Consider the following 22178-nt stretch of genomic DNA (forward strand, 5'->3'; position numbering starts at 1 on the left):
TATTTCCCCAGGAGAAAGGAATGTCATCTCAGGGAAAGATTTTAGATAATTCAGAACTATATTTAATGCGCATATAACCACATATGTATGCTCACCCATATCCTCTTTGTGGAAGGCATTCCAAAATATCATAACAAAGGGAGAGCTGGTCATCTCGGTCGCAACTATAGATACATTCCAGTGCCATACTCATCAGCCGGTCCTGATCAGGAATTATTTTTTGCTGACACTATCAAAAACAGAATATATTTTGCTGTATGTTAAAACATTTTTTTCCATTTACAGTCAGTTTTTCTATATTCCAGTGTTACTGTAAATACAATCTTAACTAGTGCAAGTAAATTAGAGGCTCTCTGGATCTTTAATAATTCTCTGTGAAATATCTTTTGTAATTACAGAAAATGCAACAAAAGCTAATCTGTATCCTCTGTGTACTGGACCGGTCTGAAAGAGCAAGATACTTGCAACTGAATCCTATTTAATTTTGAAAAAGCAAATATTTTAAACAGGCAAATTGTTAAAAAAAATGTTAGATGCTTGAAACCATTATTTACACACAAAAGAATTTACTTCATTTGCACATTAACAGCATCAATACTGTAAAATGCTGCAGTTATTGTGTACAGCCCATCCACCACACAACCCACTACTGCATGCAGCAGAAAAATGAGGTGCTTCTAACAATTATGTCAATTTATGATTCATGAATCTCAAACTGTATTTGAAACTGTATAGACATACTACAATAATTCATATAGCTCCAAATACAATAGCTGAAGTACAGCCTTACATTGCCAGAATATTTTATATTTTACTGAAGAACCATTTAAAAGTTTCCATGCTTGTAGAAAGACCAGTTATTCACTGTTGCAAAAGCACTCCCCTCCCCCACTAACAATGTTGTGTTATTTTTCTCTGTATCGGGGCCACATTTTGTAGGTACCTTCAATGTAGATCAACTGCCAGTGTTTTTACCATCATGTCCACTTGTGCTGCTTGGATCAGTAACAGTGGATGCCAATCTACACAAGATCTCACACTACTGTATATGCAGGATGTGATATGGAGAAGAGTGATACAAGGGTGTATTATGGGAAAAATAAATTTTTTTGCAATAGTGTGTCTTTCAGTAAGGATGTAATTACTTACAAACTATCAGTGGTACAGCTCCGTTTTTTAGTAGAGCAGTAATAGGAGAATTTGAGAAAGTTTTCAGCACAGACAACACACAAAAAAAGGTTTACAAGCCACGCAGTTCTTCTGCTTCCCGTTACCCATTGATTCCCTGGACCTATCTATATAGGACAACATATGTGGGTATTTAAGTCCTTCTACTTGACTATGAGGAAGGAGAGAGATAGTGGGGAAAGGTTACTCTGAAAGTGACGGCTCATAAGCCTGTCACAGTGGATGACTATGTAGTAGTGAGAAATTCTTGATATCATTTTATCGGAATAGTCATAACTTGGCAGAGGTGACAATTGTACTGAATGTGCTTCCATCACAATAGATAAAATATTAAGCATTTAGGGTGAAATTTTCAAAAATACTCAGTGTCAGCCTAACCCTGCTCCTATTGAAGTCAATGGTAAAACTACCACTGACTTCAATAGGAGTAGAGTCAGCCAACACTGAAAAAGATGTTCAAAGTCCCATATCCCTTAGTTCTTTCTTTCTCATGTACCACCACCAATAACAAAAGTTCCTGCAGGCCAAATTCTGCTCTCACTTGAACTGTGCAAACCCAATGTCTCCAGTGAGGCTGTGTGGGAGTAAGCAAGTGGAAATGAGTAAACACTTCCATTGATGATGCACAAGGAGGAACATCATCTAGCTCTCTCACTTCTACCTCTGCAGAGCAGACACTGACAAGCGGTAAAAAGTTAGTTGGGTCTGTTAAACAATAAGATATGCCTGAAGACACACAAGGAGCAGACCTGCTGAGTAAGAAGTCATCATTTTTAGCAACACTTTTCCAGAGTAGAACCACACTTCAAAAGTAGACAGTTAGATAAACGATCAGTTGGGGGAGAGAGGGTCAAAACTTGTGTTTATTAGGCCAGCATATGAAATACAATTTCACTTGCAATTTTGATTGGCTCCTAAATGCACAGTTAATTCATCTGCAGAACTATTCTCTAAATATCATTTTTGTGAGATGTAAGAAGTGACTGTTGACACCCTCTTTTGAGCAAAGAGATTATTCCTCTGCAAATGAAACACCAATCATATAACACAGGGATCGGCAAGCTTTGGCATGCGGCCCGTCAGGGAACTCCGCTGGCGGGCCGGGATGGTTTGTTTCCCTGCAGCGTCCGCAGGTTTGGCCGATCGCAGCTCCCACTGGCCGCGGTTCGCTGTTTCAGGATAATGCGGGCTGCGGGAAGTGGCGTGGGCTGAGGGATGTGCTGGCTGCCGCTTCCCGCAGCCCTCATTGGCCTGGAACGGCGAACCGCGACCAGTGGGAGCTGCAATCAACCAACCTGCGGATGCTGCAGGTAAACAAACCGTCCCAGACCACCAGCGGATTTCCCTGACGAGCCGCGTGCCAAAGGTTGCCGATCCCTGATATAACAGTTCAGGACTGGGACATGAACTTTGCTGCAGTTCCATCTTTTGAAAGATTACATTATAAACTATAAATTGAATCACCAGAGTACCAAGTTTTTGGATCAGATTTAAAGTAACTCAAATATTGATCTCATCCATATGGGACTACAGCAGGGGTAGGCAACCTATGGCACGCGTGCCAAACACAGCACGCGAGCTGATTTTCAGTGGCACTCACACTGCTGGGGTCCTGGCCACTGGTCCGGGGGGCTCTGCATTTTAATTTAATTTTAAATGAAGCTTCTTAAACATTTTAAAAACCTTATTTATTTTACATACAACAATAGTTTAGTTATATATTATAGACTTATAGAAAGAGACCTTCTAAAATGTTAAAATGTATTACCGGCACGCGAAACCTTAAATTAGAGTGAATAAATGAAGACTCGGCACACCACTTCTGAAAGGTTGCCAACTCCTGGACTACAGCCATCAGAAGCAACTTAAAATCTGTATCTGAAGTGAGAATTAGCTGTATTGATGTTTTATCATAGCAATTATATTAATTTGCTGTTTCTTCCATCTTCTAGGTCATTAATGAAGATGTCACATACCACTGATCCAAGAAACAATATTGGTGGCTTCCAATTCGAACTTGGCATACTGCTATCTTTCACTGTCTCTTGCTTTCCATTTTTAGACAAAGGTCAATCCACACACAAACATCCAAGGCAATGTCAAGGTTCCAATTAAGGTTTCATGAAATACAGTATTTAGTATTTTAGAGTCCAAATCTATTACTGTGGTGGAAAAGCTATCAGGCATGTTTTTCTAACAAGATTTATAAAACCTTGCTGTTTATTATGCATAGTTCTGTTGCCCTCTAGATATTTAATGATTTATTTGATCTAAATATTTGTTCCATTAGTTTATTTTGAATCAGGTCCTGATTAAGGCAACGTAGGCCCTGAGGCACAGCGTGACATTGGACTCCCATGGTTTTACCCCCTGTGGACCTATGCCCCAACATCCATTTCAAGTAGGGGCAGCAGGGGGTCTTCTCCCCTTCCAAAAGAAGCTGGGAGAGTCCTCTATTTTCTGAAGCAGTAGAGGTGTCCTTCTCTACCCTACGAGGAGAGGTAGAACTTACCTTGGCAGCCAGAGTGTGACTATGCAGGAAGTGGGTGTGTTGGTGTGGATTGTGCATTTAAAACACAGGACGGGAATATCAGGATTTAAGCTGGACCTTTCTGCTATGTATGTTTTAGAAATCTAAATAAATAATTACACAAATAAATGAACTTTATATGAACTGACGAGGGCTGTGGGTGAATGTAAATTTAAAATATCTAACTACACACATTTCGATCTAGCTACTGGAAAAAGGTAGTTTAAATAATGGATGCAAAGATGAATGGAAAGGGATACAGCTTATTTTATTAAAGTTCTATTGTGGTCCTTCTACTTTCTTATGAGAATAGTAGCAACTTACTGAGATATGAATTTCAGCATTTTTATCTACAGTGATCAATATCACTGCTTTTTTCCCCTCATTAATGAGGCAAAGAAATACTTCTTACCAACACTTTTAGTGGGAAAAAAATGAAAGCTGGTAAAATTCTTCAGGGAAAGGCACCAGACAGAAGTACTCAGAAAAATATTTTAAGAGGCTTCAAACAAACAAACAAAATATTTAGCCATATTCAGAAAATGAAGTTCAATGCATTACCAAAAAATGACATTCAGAAGAATCCCTACTAATTTCTACTCCACTGGGTATTTCTGCTAGTGATTAATGATTAACATATCTTTTGACATACTGATCAAGAACTATGGTTTAACCATACATTAGAAATTCTGTTTTAACCTTGTTTAGGGAACATATTTTCATATCTGCATGACAAATATTCAGTGAAAAAGGAAAAAAAGGACAGAGTCAACCTCTAAAACTGATCGGGAAACAAACAAACCTTACTTATGAATCCAGTTCTGCATGATAAATTATAGTTTTCAAATAAGCCAATAAATAAAACAACTATGAATCTGTACTTACATCTGGTTTTGAATTTTGAAAGATCTTCAGAGGGAATTTCAGGTCTTCCTTTGCTAAGCTTACTAAATACTCCCTAAAAAGTGTGTTTGCAAGACCAGGGGACTGATTTTCACAGCGATGTAGAAATGGGACCATCCACTGATAAACGTTCTTCACATATCTTTCATCAGAAGACTAGAAAGTGTAAGAAGTTAAACAAAACAAATGAAAACAGAATGATAAAAAACAGTTCCTTTTTTTTAAAAATGAAAAAAGGTAAAAACAAATTTTATTAAGTGTAACAGTAATAAACTTTCCTCATCATGCATCATCAGCATCGTTTGAACCCTGAGCTTTCAGCACAGACTCCTACCACTTAAACTACAGAATTAATTAAATTAACTGGCAGCAGGAGAAGACTGTCATCCAAGATGGGAGGGACGGGCTATTGTGTCTAAGGGAGTCTTATAGAAAAGCTCAGCTTTCTCATTCCTCAGCCCCCTTGACTACAGCTGACCTGGTCATACCAGGCATTCCCAGTGCAACATCCCATCCCACTGCTGCTTTGGTGGTGGCATGAGCCCAGCCTTACCATATTCATATTAAATTATTTTGGCAGGCTGCCAAAAGTTTCCCAAGGAATGCAAGCAAGAGAAAAGTCATTCTTCCACTCTACTCTGCGCTGGTTAGGCCTCAGCTGGAGTATTGTGTCCAGTTCTGGGCACCGCATTTCAAGAAAGATGTGGAGAAATTGGAGAGGGTCCAGAGAAGAGCAACAAGAATGATTAAAGGTCTTGAGAACATGACTTATGAAGGAAGGCGGAAAGAATTGGGTTTGTTTAGTTTGGAAAAGAGAAGACAGAGAGGACGTGATAGTAGTTTTCAGATATCTAAAAGGGTGTCATAAGGAAGTGGGAGAAAACTCTAAGGATAGAGCAAGAAGCAATGGGCTTAAACTGCAGCAAGGGAGGTTTAGGTTGGACATTAGGAAAAAGTTCCTAACTGTCTGGGTGGTTAAACATTGGAATAAACTAAACTGCCTAGGGAGGTTGTGGAATCTCCATCTCTGGAGATAGTTAAGAGTAGGTTAGATAAATGTCTATCAGGGATGATCTAGACAGTATTTGGTCCTGCCATGAGGGCAGGGGACTGGACTTGATGACCTCTCGAGGTCCCTTCCAATCCTAAAGTGTATGAATCTATGAATCTATGTCTCAGCAGAACTTGAACAGAATTTCATGGGACAAAGAAAAGGTACTTCTCTCGCCTAAGGACATTCCCCCTGCTGAATTTCAAAGGCGTGCTGCACACATTGGAAGTGTTTCAAAATAATAATAATAAAAAAAAAAATCACAAGAATCTTTTTGTAATGGCAAATGTTAGGCAAACTGCATATTGGGTTCACTATCAGTTTCCTCCTACAATATAAATTGTATAAAAAAAGATGGGTGTTGCACAAGAAAAAGAAGACTGAAGAACCAGAGATGATTTCAGATGAGTTTATCTGCTGCACAGAAATGAGCTGAGATTTAGCTGCTAATAGTTATAAACATCAAAAACCATCTAAAAAAAAAGTGCTCTTATAACTTGAGCAGTAGCAATAGTGATACTTAAGGCATTTCTATCCTATTCCCGTTTTCAGTCAATCATGGCTTGCAGTCTGAAATTATTCAGACTTAGTCTCTGGGGGGGGGGAGGAGGGTTGTTTTCATTTTATTTTTAAAATGAGCCAAAATGGTTCCGCTGTTTTCCAAAAATACCATTTCCACATTATTAAAAAATAAACAAATCTAGTGCCAATGCTGTTTGGGATATGGATGGATAATAAATGGAAATGTGACAGGGAAACACCTCTGGCTGAAGAGCACTGTTATGTTACACATGCAAGGAGTCTATATAAGCATGGAAATTATTTAGGCTCAACAATCTAACTAATGCATTTTCAAAAATACGTACATTCATCATTAACAGTCTTAGTTTTTCACTATCTTTCATCTCCTGCAGATCTTTCAAGGTTAGGGTTAGATCACATCCAGTCTCATAAATCAGCATCTCCAGAGTAACCAGGTTATCACAAAGCACCTGCAGACCAGGAATGTTCCTCTCCATGCCAAGTCGAACCAGGGACAGAGCACAGTCCACCTGAAAATAAGAAAAAAAAGATTTATGTTGTTACTTGATTGTTTCTTTTGGGTAATCAATACTTGAACTAGTCCTAACTGGTCCCTCAGATATTGTTTTTCCAATATTTTTTTCCAGGTAGGAGTAGTCACTAAAGAGCCAGATGAGGTTTTAAAAACAATGGTATCATCTTTGTCTTTGTTGTTTTAAATCTCTTTTGTGTTACTGAAGGGTTTGGAAGTGAGAGTTCCCTGTCCTTTCCCACACATACTTACAAAGGACTTGATTAGTCTCAGCAATCCAGGGTCTGAGACAGAGTAGTGTCATGGTCACTGAATTAGGTGTCATTGCTCTTACTAGAAAGTTCACAGACTACAGGAATCAGACATAAAAGGTACAACTAGGGATATTTTCTTTAAAATAGAGAAAAAATATTCCCTGTTTAATTGGTCTGTATTCTTTAGGTCACTGCATCAGGACACTGCTACCTGGACAAATCATGTGGTTGTTAAAGAAGCTTTCACGGCTACTGCTACTGCTTCAGAATCCTTGTGGTGGGTACCTCGTATCTTCCCGTCCTATAATCTTTCGGGAGACAATACTCCGAGGGAACTACCCTATCCTTAGGGGGGAGGGATAGCTCAGTGGTTTGAGCATTGGCTTGCTAAACCCAGGGTTGTGAATTCAATCCTTGAGCGGGCCATGTAGGGATCTAGGGCAAAAATCTGTCAGGGACAGTACTTGGTCCAGCTAGTCAAGGCAGGGGACTGGACTCAATGACCTTTCAAGGTCCCTTCCAGCTCTATGAGATAGGTATATCTCCATATTAAAAAAAAATCTTTGGGTAGGGAAGCCACAACTGCATCCACATTAGATATTTGAGCTAGGGAAGTGTTAGAGATCATTAAGGGAGCCATTGACCCATCTGAGTAAGGGTCTGCTCCGTCTTTGAAGAGTTAGGATAGGAGAGGCTAGCTTTTAATCCACACCTGAGAGAAGTTGGGGGGTAGGGATCAACCATAAAAGTGATGCCCTCTAAAGGGAAGTGACTCCTCCTGCAAGGCAGAAAGAATACCGGTTGTTTCCCCAAGTTAATGACAACCCGTTTAAACACATTAAAGAAACGCTCGCACTTTTCCTAGATCTTGCCCTTTTGCGCTGGCCCCAGAGAAATTCTTGAATAGGGAGTGATTTCATTTGCAACTGACAGTTGTCTGCTTTGACAAGTATCTGCATAGCATAGCGGTGCTCTTGGGAGAGGACTGGAGTCCTGGAACAGTGGGAGGCTCAATCCAGCCTGAGAGAATGAATCCCTTTCAGTCAGTCATTGTTCAGTAGGCTGTGAGCAGGTTACACAGTCTGCAGAAGCTGGAAGAGAAGCTTCATAAAGGAGCACCTTTTTGTCCTTAATAGGATGCACATTTCCTGGCTTTGCTACTGTTTGAGACTGCACGTATATTGCTGGTCGTTTGTTTTATTTTTCTTTATTTTGGCGGGGGGGGGGGGGGGGAGGAGAAGGGGGAAAGTGGAAGGCAGGGAAATGAAATGGAAGAACTACAGGATTCCCAAACAAGCTACAAACCAAACTACCATAATTTCCCCCCAAGTCTTGCAGAAGCCATCTCCTGCTGAGTGGACAGAGTTACATGGCAGCAAGACTTCAGCTGCCTGACATGGATTAGCAAAAGGACGACAACCAGCACGCGCAACTAGTGGAGAGATTATGACATAGAAACAAAATATTTGCTCTTCATCTCTGCTAACTAGCTTATTCCTCATAAGCACAGCAGCTAGTAAACATCTTAGATAAGAATGGTGAAAAGGATAATAAAAAGGTACAGTCAACTAACTTTCGAATACTGAAAGGAGGTGTTTGGAAATGAGGGTGTGAGATTAAAAGATACGGGAGATTTATTAGTACAAACACTCTACATATGCGTCTGACGAAGTGGGTATTCACCCACGAAAGCTTATGCTTCAATATGTCTGTTAGTTTATAAGGTGCCACAGGACTCTTTGTCGTTTTTTACAGATCCAGACTAACATGGCTACCCCTCTGATAGTCTACATATGATATCAAAATGTGATGGATACAGAGGAGATGAAATGTTACTAAATGGCAGATGACTGCAAGTAAATGAGTTAAAGTACAGAAGCTGAGTACAGAAAAAAATCAGACGAAAACTTGACAAACAGTAATAATGCTGCATTTTGTTTTTAATAGTACATCCACATTTTCTGAACATTAATTCTAATCTGTGTCTTTTCTAGTATCATCTGTGAATCTGTTGCCTTTGCAAATTATTACTAAACTAAAAACAAACTTCCAAAAATCAATTAAATTATTGACACATTAAATTAAAAACTGTGCTCCAGTGTAACACAAAGAGCTGTATATTACAGGAAAACCTCACTGGATACAACTAACCATCATAACATTTTTCGAGGCCAATGTAAATGATTTCCAAAGGCATTTCTGGGCACTAAGAAAAAATATTCCCTATATCTTTTATCTTTCTTAAAATGCAAGGGGAGATGAATCTTTTTATTAGTTAAGGATTTTAATTCTCTAGGCAACTAGAAACGTTATCTTTTACTGTTATTTTAGTCATTAAAAGAAAGGGTCTACAATGAGGGTATCTGGAAAGATTAAGCATTTTATGAAACATCTATGAAACTAGGAGGATCAATTAACTCAGGAATATAAAGAAATAAGAGCTCAGGTTGATCTGTAAAATGAAGTACTTAAAATTACTAATTAATAGACACAAGAGTATTTTAAACATCTCTATGTTGTTAAACCATAAGTGAACTGCAATTATCTGTGACATTCCACAGAGGATTCTCAAAACTACAGTCAGGGGTAGAGCATGTCATAACATTAATAGTAACACTTTCCATTCTCATGGCACCATTCATCCAAGGATCTCAAAGTGCTTTACACATTTTGAAGAGGTGGGGAAACAAGGGCACAGACAGGCTGCATGACTTGCCCAAATTCACACAGCAAGTTGGCCTGACATCACAGCTGAGTTCCCTGATTAAGCCACTCACTATTCAACACTTCTTCCTTTAGATAACATGAACATAAAATATGTAGCAGAAGGGAAAATGCTGGGAAAGTTTTGCTATTTTCTAGAGCCCAGGTACAGATAGGCCAAAGGAAATTTACTAGATTCCTCCATTCACACCTATGAATCAATCACAATTCAGCTGAGTAAACCTTAAACAGGATTGAATTCAGGAAACACACTCAAATCTGTGAACCCATACTTAATTCCATGGCAAGCGCCCCAATGACCTCAATAGGCCAGCATTTTACATCACTGTCTGCAATCACTACCAGTACTCAGTTCAGACAGTTTGCTATCGCCTACTTTTGACACAGCTTAATTAGCTTCGAAAAGCAATAAAATGCTTGCATCTATGCCAACAATTACTATTTCTGTGCTGCTGTTCTTACCTGCATAGCATAGTTCTCAATCTCCTGTGCCCTATTCCAATACCAGTCAGAAACCAGGTCTATCGAAAGCTTAGTAGTTCTGTACTTTAATAACTCAGGTTGTGCTTCATACAAGAATTCATCTTCATCTTGAAGAACTGGTTCAAATATCATTCTGAGAAGAGCAAACAAAAAGTTACAAAGGTATATACAGATGGACTAAGATTGAGGCTGTGACACATACCATTAAAGTTACTTAAAAATCCATGTGCATAAAGATGAAGAGTTAATATTGTTATGAATCCCTGAAATTCACCCACGAAAGCTTATGCTCCAATACGTCTGTTAGTCTATAAGGTGCCACAGGATTCTTTGTTGCTTTTTACAGATCCAAACTAACACGGCTACCCCTCTGATACCTGAACGCATAGTTTCTCTACTTTTATGTAATTAAAATTTCAGGTTTAACACTGCATTAGCATAGTGTTGTTGTTTTGAATATATTTTTGTTACATGAGCTTTTAATTGTCTACCAACTCAGGCATAAATAGTAAAGACAAATATTTTAGTCATGCATTCCATCAACCTTATTTTGGCAACCTCTCAGAGTGTTCTTTTTAACACACACACACACACACACACACACACACACACACACACACACTCTCTCTCTCTCTATACCTACTTGCACTGTGGATTTTCACACCAGTCCTCTTCCCGATGCTTCTGTTCACTCCAGGGAAGAATCATCAACACATCCTGCCTACAACTATTACAAAACACAATGGAAATTTTATACAAACATTTTGAAAAAGTATGGATTGGTAAAAACATTCTGTTAACTAAATAGATAGAACAGCAAAGTATTTGGATTCAGTCTATATTACCATTCAATTGGTAGGATCAATTCCTAACAGGTATCTGTTGCATAAATTGGGCATACAGAGGCATGAGAATAATTTTGCATACCTAGCTTGGAAAGTCTGTATGTTACTTACAAGATATTTGAGAGCTATTTCATGGACAACAGATTTTACTCATGTTATTTTTGACAATTTAATATCTTAGAATTTTCTAATTTGTCAAAAAATAGCAAAACTATAGGTCTGGGCTTCCTTTGCTTTCACAGTAAGGATATTTAACAAGAATATTTCTATCACAGAAGCTTGAAATGAATAATAAAAGAATGGGACAGGATCTTTAGCTTAGAAAAAGAATAGGATTCTTTACAAACTTGTAGACAAATCCTTGTACTGAACAGAGATAAAATATACCCTGCTGTATTGATTTTCTCAATTAAGTTAGACATGGGTTTCTGCCTACAAACATCCATAGTGAATATTTACTAAATGATCTAGTGAGAATCATCTAAAAATGGAATTTGCATTTCCTGTATACAATATAGATTAAGAACAACAAATGTTATTACTAAAAACAATTCACTATGGTTTTTATCCTTCATCTTCCTAGTATTGGTTTAAACATCAAAAAAAGCTGGAAAATCTTGTTAAGCCATACCGAACAGAAACCAAAGCACAGGAGACGAGAAAAACTGTGCACACAGGCATGGTTTTAAATTTTCAACAAATTGGAGCAATAAAGTGTACTAAGCCTTACTCATTTTAACATGATCCTGATAATTCAATACCATAATACTGATGCAAGCCTTACAGGCATGACCTCTTTATTGCAAATTAAAGGCTAATATAAATTTCTCATCCCTTCGAGGACAGCAACAGTGTAACCGGTAGCAATGGATATGCCCTCAGTAGCTTAAAAAGCAAAATGATATGTTCTGATGCACAAATCAATTGTAAAAGCATAATGCAAATAAACTGATGAAAGGTGACTTGAAAATTTAATTAACTATCACGTTTAGCAATAGGCACTACATATGTTATCTAAGTGGAGCACCCTCACCCACTTTCATCCCCCAGGCACATTTCTCCAGAAAGGCCATATGTCCCTCCTTCCCCACTGTGATGCTTCTAACACTGTTGGTGGCACCAAGGACAATCACAACTACCCAAAATTATATCCTTCATTGGAAAAATCAGCAACAAAATGTCAGGGAAGTACAGGGCCGGTGCAAGGAAGTTTCGCGCCCTAGGCGAAACTTCCACCTTGCATGCCCCCCCCCCCCAGCCCCGCCGCCGCCCCCCCCCCCCCCCCCCCCCCCCCCCCCCGGGCCCCCCCCCCCCCCCCCCCGCGGCAGCTTCCCCCCCGCCCTGAAGCGCCCACCCCGCAGCAGCTCCCCGACCCAGGGAGCCGTGCGGCAGCTCCCCACCCCAGCTCACCTCTGCTCCACCTCCTCCCCAAGCACGCCGCCCCCCGCTCTAAGTCTCCTCCCCTCCCAGGCTTGTGGCGGCGCCAAACACCTGATTGGGGCCGCAAGCCTGGGAGGCAAGAGAAGTGGAGCAGCGACAGTGCGCTCGGGGAGGGGGCGTAAGGACACTGTAAAAAAAATTGGGGGCACCGCTTTTTGGCGCCCCCAAATCTTGGCACCCTAGGCAACCACCTAGTTTGCCTTAATGGTAGCACCGGCCCTGGGGAAGTATCTGCAGGTCATAAAGGTCAAGAGGAAGAAAATATAGGAGGAAGCACCAGCTCTAATGATTAGAGCACAGCAAGTGGAGTAAGACCTATGTTCTATACCAGTCTGCACAACTTTAGGTACGTCTCAACTTCCCTATGTTTCCATTTCCCCCACCTTTAAAATGAGCATCACCTTCCACCTAACTTAAAACATCAAATCCTGATATTATTTATCTTTAAAAAAAAAAAAAAACCACAGTAGTCTCCATGATGATGCCAAACAAGGCTGCTCCTTCTCCTTCACTTCAGTGCTCAAACTTCTAGCCTAGCTGACTGACCAAAATTTGTCTCCTCCTTGACTGGTGGAGGGATAAAGCTAGCCATAACAGCTGTTGCTGGTTAGTATAGGAGAAAGGAACTATACCAAAAGGGGGAAAACTTGTTTCAGAACTCAGCCAGGAAGTTGTAGTAGAGGTTGAATAAGAACATAAGAACGGCCATACTGGGTCAGAACAAAGGTCCATCTAGCCCAGTATCCTGTATTCCGACAGTGGCCAATGCCAGGTGCCTCAGAGGGAATGAAAAAAACAGGTAATCATCAGTGATCCATCCCATCACCCACTCCCAGCTTCTGGCAAACGGAGGCTAGAAACACCATCCCTGTCCACCCTGGCTAATACCCATTGATGGACTTATCCTCTATGAACTTATCTAGTTCTTTTTTGAACCCTGTTATAGTCTTGGCCTTCACAACATCCACTGGCAAGGAGTTCCACAGGTTGACTGTGTGTTGTGTGAAAAAATACTTCCTTTGTTTTAAATCTGCTGCCTATTAATTAAATCTGCTGCCTATTTAATATTAACTATTAAAACACTCCCTTTTCCCTATACCACCCGAACAGATAAAACAAAAACAAAGGTGGGGACAATGAGAAAAGGGCTTCAGAATCTCACTCCATCAACCAGAAACATAGTCCAATGCCATTACCCTTTCTTTTAAGCCCTATCTGACTCCTTTGGTGTAATCCTGTCCCTATGAAAGTCACTGGGATTTTTGCCCCATGACTGCCCCATACTTCTGTCAGTCATACTGGACCAACCTATCATACCCACATATATACCCTGGCCACTCTGGGGACTTTTCGCATCCTTTCATGTTCAGTGAGTTGTTTTAATCCATTTCTGCAAAAATGTTGCCACACTCATTTTGGACACCCTATTAATGCAAGTTTTACTCAACCTCACCTGTGTTTAAGAGACATAAGCAAGAGGTGTTTTCTAGAACATTAGGCTGAGAGGATATGTTAAGTGCTTGTCTAACATTTCTGTAAGATTCCTGGACCATAACAAATCCACTTTGCTTTTTTAAGAATTAGAGGTGGGGAGACTGTTTTCTTTCCCAGTACATTAACAATTACACGGTGTTTTAACTCGATGTCCCCAAGAATTCTAATGCTAAACAAACTTCTCATTTTTACTGTAATAACTTGTGTTATGGTTTAAGATAAAAGCCTTTTCAATTAGGAGTTTAATATCATACTGGACCACATCAACTCAAAAAAATTTTACCAGTTAAAATCTTGTTTCTATTCATCAATTTGAAAAACTTGTATTCTTCATCACAGGCCAAGATTAGTTGTTAATAGAGCTGAACTTCTTAAAATGGTATTTCATAGTGAAACTGAACAGAGCATGTTAAGCAGACACTGAGCATGCTAAGCAAACATTCAACATGAGAGGATGTTGCACACTCCATGAACATTAGTTCCAGTGTGGAAAAATCTATATTAAGGAGACAGCATCTCTCTCTCTCTCTCGTGACAAACAATGGATATGCTGCCAGAAGCCTTTCACCATCATTTTTTGACTGGGCAGTTATAACTTTTGCTTTTTTGTGTAACCGTCAATTTAAACACCAAATAGACAACCTACATTAAGTAATGAGACTAGAGCAGATTGCTCTTACTACAGTCCCAAGTTTGAAACTTAACTACATTCTAATCGTCCACCTTCAGTTGCTTCAGAAGTTTTCCACATATGGTCTCAGCTCAAGTGGGAACTTTTGGGAAAGTTTGTTTAGCTGTCTGAGCTATGAACATTTTTGTTTGTGGGTAAATAGGAGGACAGATACACTCTTTTTCCCCCCCGTGTAATTGAAATGTGGCTGAATCCTCAAAAGTGGTTTGCTTTGATGATCTCATTGTATTAAATTGTTTGCCATTTTAATATGTTAGGATCATTTAAAATTGGTCATTAAAAGCCAGCAAGGATGCGTCTCTGTAACATGGCGACTTCAGTTCTGAACAGTCTGTGCTTATAGGACTCAGAGTGGGGAAGAACTGAGAGACATTCTGGAAGTAGAACAGCTCAGAAATTGTCTTTTAGTCTGTTAAATAAATGAAAGGATACAAAAATACTGCTCTTACCATAGCATTAAGGTTGAGAGATCTAACAATCTAAAGTCAGCATTATCAAATGTCAACTTTGATGGATAGTTTGTTATTAACAAATACTGGTATAAAGTCTATTTGCCATGAAACATGGCTAACATAAAGCAAAGCAAACCTTAACTTTTGGAATTTTCTGTCTTGAGTGCTTGGTTTCTCAACTTGAATGTTTCATTAGCATTAGTGGTTTGCAATTAATAGTTCAAAACTTGTGCTAATTTCTTCTTAATTAACCAGAATGTCAATCATATTATTGAGTCTACATGAATGATGTGCCTCCTTCTTCCAAGTACTTTCAATACTGTTTAGGTTCCCACCATACACTGGAAAAAGCTGTTAAAATTATCTTATATTTTAACAAGGACATGCAAGCACCCACCCAATCTAAGACAATGAATTATTGTACTCCGCATTTCCTTTCAGAAGACTGATACCAACACATCCAAGACCCATACTTTACCTCTCTTATAAACCACATGGCTTCTCCAGCTGAAAAAAATATATAAATATTTCCTTCTCCTCCCTTTAAAAATTAGAGTGTATTTGATTTGATCTTGAGATCTTGCTGCTTCCAGCACCAAGGAATTCATACTGACACTGCTCCAAGAAAGGAGAAATTTATGCTATCTAAAATTAAGTAGGACAATTTAAAGTGCTGACAAGAGGAACAGGGAAGGTACTCAGGGCATTTTAAAGCACAGTGTGCTCCGTTAAATACTGAACAATTGCATCATGTATAGGAATTTTCTTCATTAATTCATTTTTCCCCCTTAGGTATACATCAAGTTTTTAAAAACTAATGTACCATGCAAAGCAACACTTTCTGATTTATAGGCACTTGAAAAGAAATGTGCAGATAGGGAGTCCATGTGGAATAGCTTGTCCAACATCACACTATGGCCTATAATTTCAACTGTAATAAGAACAGTTCAGGGGATCACTGACAGAAACTGTATTTCACTCTGTTCAGATTTGCCAGACTTTTCTTTCCTTGGTTGAGAACCAGTTTTTTTCCCCTTTAATTCTATGAAGAATAGAAAAGCAGCATTGCCCCCGTGAAGAAGTTTAGCACATGATGCAGAAATGACAGCTGCAATTGTTCATACTTACAAGCTGACATCTAAGTAATATTATGAGCCTGGTTAAAAACAGACAAAAGCCCTTTTTCATATTAAATCATTGCATCTCTGTATGGAACACCGTAGCCTACAAAAAAAATCTTCATTCTCGCTAAAGAAACACCACCCCAGTGCTATTTGGAGTAGCCAAAGTCCCAAAGGGCCACTTCGCCCTTCTCTTTTTCCTTTCCCATAGCAGAAAATAAAGAGATATCTTTACGGTATGTTTGTGGATAAACTATAAAATGAGTACCAAAAACCTTGCAATTTCTGTTTTGACTGACTTGTTTTGCAATTCTGAAAGCACACATTTACTAGAGAGATGAGTGGGTCTAAGGGGGTGGAGGATTTCCAGAATTGCTAATGGGAGTTAGGTGTCCAACACCCATTGAAAGTCAAAGGAAGTTGGGCGACTGGCACGTTTGAAAATTCCACCACAAAAAGGAATAGAAATAGAAGAGGTGGTATCCACAAAAATATCAAGCCTGGGTTATATAAGTAAATATGGCATTTCAGCCTCAACCTGGAATTTTCTTGCCAGGAGCACTTTAAGAATCTCTCACTCACACACAAAAATACATATGTTTAAAGACAGAAAGAAACCCTTTCCCTTAATTCAATCACCTCACCAGCTCTCTAGCCTTCACCTGCACACCAAAAAAGGATAAACCAGACTTTTTACTGTATGCATTATCAGAGCTTTTCAAAATGGCCCAAATGGAGCATCACAAGCAAGTTTTAACTGGCATAGTTGTAATGACCATGGGACAAATGCAGTAGAATCTCTGTACACTTCTCTATAATCCGTTTTTTCAAATGTTTTATTATGTTCTTACTAATAAGTTGGATGTTAACAGAGGAATGCATGATATTGAAATGGTCCTCTCTCACCAATTCATCTTTATTATACAGACCTTTCTCTGTAGGCCTGATCCAACATCCACGGAAGTTAATGGAGATACTCCCACTGACTTCAATGTGCACTGAATCAGGCCATCTATGAATAACACACACTTATGGGCCTTTCTCCCATATTTTGTGTGCTTTACCCTGGCTTAGATTACATAGTATCACACACCCTGGATAAAACCACATAGAAGACACACATTCATAAGGCCCCATTAAGTTTTGACCTCCCCCACTCCCATGATGTCTCAGTGGTGACCACTCCCTCACACAGCAATATGCTTCTAGTAGAGAGCAGAATCTGCTGACAGGAACTTGGTTCACACATTAGGGTCAGCCAGGAAGTGAGAGGTTCTATGACACAGGTGAGGGAGCTGCCAAATCAGCACTAACATGTGTGATAGTTATTCCCTTTAATATTTATACAATAAAAATAAACTGACATCCAGCTAGTATTAAATCAGAAAAGGAAAATGGTTGAAATTTTCTTATAATAGGCACAAATGTAATCAACATATGGTTGTCTCTAAGAATTTAGACAGTGGTCAAAAATGAAAAAAAAAAAAAAAAAAAGCCACTATATTTTATTACTGCTATGTTGTCCTCAACATGTTATTTATCAGAACCTAGTCAATTTCAGAAACTTGCAGAACTGTGGCAGGTTCCCATAAAAATCCAATATAGGAACCAGATGCAAGACTATACGCCAAACACTTATGCGCATACAGTACATTACTTTCAATCTCTGATAATCTGTTTTAAGCTTCCATTTTAACTATATTTAAAATCTGTTTTACAGACTTTAATTTTCTTCCCCTATATAAAATGGTTAACACTGAAAAGCAGAGTTCTGTCCACATTTCATCAGTTTCTGGGTCAACCTTCAATCCCTCTGCACAAGTGTGGCAGCCCTCATCCAAACAGGCCATTTTAGTTTTCTTCACAGACCACCAACAGCAATTAGCAATTGCAAAATCCATGTATTGTAATATATGGCACAGTTCTAACAAACATCAAAACATCTATAAGAACATATTTCATCCCTAAAAAGTCTGTTGGGGGAAAGAGGTGACACTGATTTTGGAGTCAGACAGCTTATTAAAATAACTTATTTTATAGTCCATAGCACTGAATACAATTTATTTTGCTCTATATGCTGCCAGCTGGAGCTGCCCATGAATTTCCTTATGGTTTAACGATGGCTCATCTAATAAACCCTCTTTCATTTTAATCAAAATGCTAAGGAATAGATTTGAAGTAATAGAAAAGACCTGTCAAAGTGATGTGATATCCTTCCAGATATGGAACAGAATCAGCATGAGAGCTCACAAGTGCGAACCTATGGGTAATGCAGAGGTAATACATTAGCATGGCATTAAACTTCAGAAGATGTACAAGGAGCACTCATCCCACAGACTGGTCATTATTCTTACTTCCATCACTTCCAAGGGCCATAATTTTTGATCTATTTCTTTCAATGGACAGAAAAACTGAAATTATTGCTTAACCAGTCAGTCGTAATCTGAATATTAGATATATAACGAAGTACAAATGTCAATCAGAAAACCGCAAGTACTAAGCTTTGAGTTCCCATATCAATACTTCCATCTATAATGATGCCAAAAACAAGAAAAGCCTGCTTTTTTTCAGCAACCAGCTCTTTAATCTCACAAAATAGTTTGACATATCAAAACACCTATAATCTGCAAACATTGCACACAGCTGAACTACATAATACATGTTCTCTTTCCCATCACCCTCGTATTCTCTCCCCCATCCCTTCCCACTGCTCATTGCACCCATTTCATTGCCTCTTCTTTAACTTAGTTTGTAAGGTCTTTGGGAAAGGAACTTTGTTTGCACAGCACCTAGGACTAATGGGGCCCAGTCAAGATTGTGGCCTGTGGGTGCTTTCATATTAAAAATAAGTCAATAATATCATCATTTACCATAGTTTCTGAACAGTGATGTGGCCCATTTCCCCAATAAGTAACTTGTATTATTACAATACGTCAAGGAGATATTAGTCCAGAAACCATCTACTTATTGATTCACAGCAACTCTCATGCAGTTTGCACAGCATGCACCATTTTATTTTTATGTGCCCTTAAAAGCAGCTCAGAGTAATCCTACTGAGCCACTTCAGAAAATTTTCTGTATTTGGTTTTATCATAGGAGTTTATGACTGAGACCTAGAAAAATGAGGGACAGCACAACTAACTGTCTCAATATGTACATACCTATTGGTAGTGGGAAATTCATTCATGACATCCCATACTTCAGTTCTGTATATGTGACCTTTCTGATACAGTGAAGGTAAATCTTATCCAGACAACAGTGGGATAGTTTCCCTTTTTACTTTATCTCACTCTTTTAACATTTATTTCAGGGATGAATCTATTTTTACTTTTATCCCTGGCTATACCATGTATAATTCAGAAGACAAGTTTCTCAGAAAAGGACCTGTCTTATGTGTAAAGCACCATGCACACATATGGTACCATACGAACAAATGAGACGCAAAAATAACATGTGAATGAAGTACAACTAGCTGTTTCGAAACAAAGATATAGAGTGCAGAATTCTGAATTTGGAACATGTAAGAATTTAATTGTTATGAACACTAGCACACTTCTCAAAAAACTCAAGGAGGTCATTTTATTAAATACACCTCTACCCAGATATAATGCTGTCCTCGGGAGCCAAAAAATCTTACCGCATTATAGGTGAAACCGCGTTATATCGAACTTGCTTTGATCCGCCAGAGTGCGCAGCCCCGCCCCCCCAGAGTGCTGCTTTACCGCGTTATATCCAAATTTGTGTTGGCATCGGGCTTTGTTACAAGGATAGGTTCCTGGGTCAGTGTTTTTGTTCAGTGATGTGTGGTTGCTGGTGAGTATTTGCTTTAGGTTGGGGGGTTGTCTGTAAGCGAGGACAGGTCTGTCTCCCAAGATCTGTGAGAGTAAAGGATCATCTTTCAGGATAGGTTGTAGATCCCTATCCTTGTAACAAAGCCCGATGCCAACTCTGTCCACATATCTATTCAAGTGACATCATCATAGGACCTAATCACATCAGCCATACCATCAGGGGCTCGTTCACCTGCACATCTACCAATGTGATATATGCCATCATGTGCCAGCAATGCCCCTCTGCCAGGTACATTGGCCAAACCGGACAGTCTCTACGCAAAAGAATTAATGGACACAAATCTGACATCAGGAATCATAATACTCAAAATCCAGTGGGAGAACACTTTAACCTGTCTGGTCATTCAATGACAGACCTGCGGGTGGCTATCTTAAAACAGAAAAACTTCAAAAACAGACTCCAACGAGAGACTGCTGAGCTGGAATTGATATGCAAACTAGATACAATCAACTCAGGATTGAATAAGGACTGGGAATGGCTGAGCCATTACAAACATTGAATCTATCTCCCCTTGTAAGTATTCTCACACTTCTTATCAAACTGTCTGTACTGGGCTATCTTGATTATCACTTCAAAAGTTTTTTTCTCTTACTTAATTGGCCTCTCAGAGTTGGTAAGACAACTTCCACCTGTTCATGCTCTCTGTATGTGTGTATATATATCTCCTCAATATATGTTCCACTCTATATGCATCCGAAGAAGTGGGCTGTAGCCCACGAAAGCTTATGCTCTAATAAATTTGTTAGTCTCTAAGGTGCCACAAGTACTCCTGTTCTTTTTAATTATACAGACAGTATTTTACCCAGACACCAAAGACCTAAACAAAGTCTTCCATCTCCTCTTGCCAAATGAACTTAGCAGTCAAGATTGGCAGAGAACAAGGAAGTTCTGCTTTCAAAAGAATCATGCACACATCAGTACTCTTCTTTGGCCATCATCAACTGCCAGGAGCAACCAGACATTAATAGTCCCAATGGAATAGTGCCAGGTTGACTCACAAAGGAAAAATCTTAAGGGTGGTACTGTATACCCAATACCTACAATGAAATCTACAGATTAAAATCATACAAATGCTAAGCATTACCTATTACACACTGAAATTTGTTTGCAACACTTTATATATTCTTCTTACCAATTAAACTGCTCCTTCCAAAGAGCCAAAACACAGTTTTTGATGTTTTTCCCCTTGGTATGTTATTGAAGCTCCTACTTCCTTCAATACACTCCAAATTCAACTGGAGTCCAATCAATTGACTGACTAGGAAGGCACTCAACTCCTGATCTTTTTCTTCTAAAGGGTTTCACTTTTCTCAATATAGCCCTTTTCACTCTTTTGTTTACCCTAGTTCAACTGGTCTAATAATTCTCTGCTTTGATAAAAGACTGCCTGTTTTATTGTAAGTGCCATAACCTATTGCAGGTATTCAAGCCATGGGTTTATTTTTCTCATGGACATGTTTTCTAAAAGGTAAGGTATTATTCAGTTTTAAGGACAGAGTTCAATTCTTTCTTTTTTCCTATGGTGACTTTATACTCTGTACACAGTACTTGAGGAAAAAAGTGCAGTGTGTGTTTCTATATGACTCACAAATGTCAGGTTGAGTTTGTAGAGCTGACAGTTAGGAAATACTACCTTCTCCCTGTAAACTCTGCACATCTGATCTGGAAACACTGAGACACAAAAAACAAGGAACTTCTCGATGTCATTTTCACATATTCACTGTCTTTTCATTTTTTTTAATCGGAGTCCCTCTTACCATCTGAAACACTGTTTTGCTTCAAAGCTTTTTGTATCTGGAAGGTTTGCTGTGCTAAGTATTGATTCTGAATATCCGATATAATAAACACAGATTAAAAATGCAAGGTATCCATATGCTAGAGATGAGAAAGCTATTTATGGAAGATGTTGAATGCAAAAATATGGTACAGTTCTCACAAAATCTTCCATCCATATACCATCAAAAAGCTATTAATGTGAAAATTCCGACTCTCATCTTACTTGCATTTAATTTGGAAAAGATTCCATATACTGAGGACAGAATATAAAAACTTGCAATGGAAGTACTTAGAGAGTCATTTGTTCTGCTGCAATCACA

At 39.0% G+C, this 22178-nt stretch overlaps 1 protein-coding gene across 1 annotated transcript in view; it reads right to left on the reverse strand.

Annotated features, from left to right (window-relative positions):
* Positions 1-22178, reverse strand: part of NBAS (neuroblastoma amplified sequence) — a 381012-nt gene that overhangs the window by 265953 nt on the left and 92881 nt on the right. Inside the window, exons 22-26 of the mRNA XM_026655553.2 lie at positions 10831-10914; positions 10167-10320; positions 6539-6724; positions 4604-4777; positions 96-229 (exon numbers count right to left, since the gene is read on the reverse strand). Coding sequence (XP_026511338.1) covers positions 96-229; positions 4604-4777; positions 6539-6724; positions 10167-10320; positions 10831-10914 — 732 coding nt within the window. The remainder of the gene's footprint in view (positions 1-95; positions 230-4603; positions 4778-6538; positions 6725-10166; positions 10321-10830; positions 10915-22178) is intronic.

The sequence above is a fragment of the Terrapene carolina genome, unplaced genomic scaffold (assembly GCF_002925995.2).
Source record: "Terrapene carolina triunguis isolate 2854851 unplaced genomic scaffold, T_m_triunguis-2.0 Scaffold42, whole genome shotgun sequence".
NCBI classification, from domain to species: Eukaryota; Metazoa; Chordata; order Testudines; family Emydidae; genus Terrapene; species Terrapene triunguis.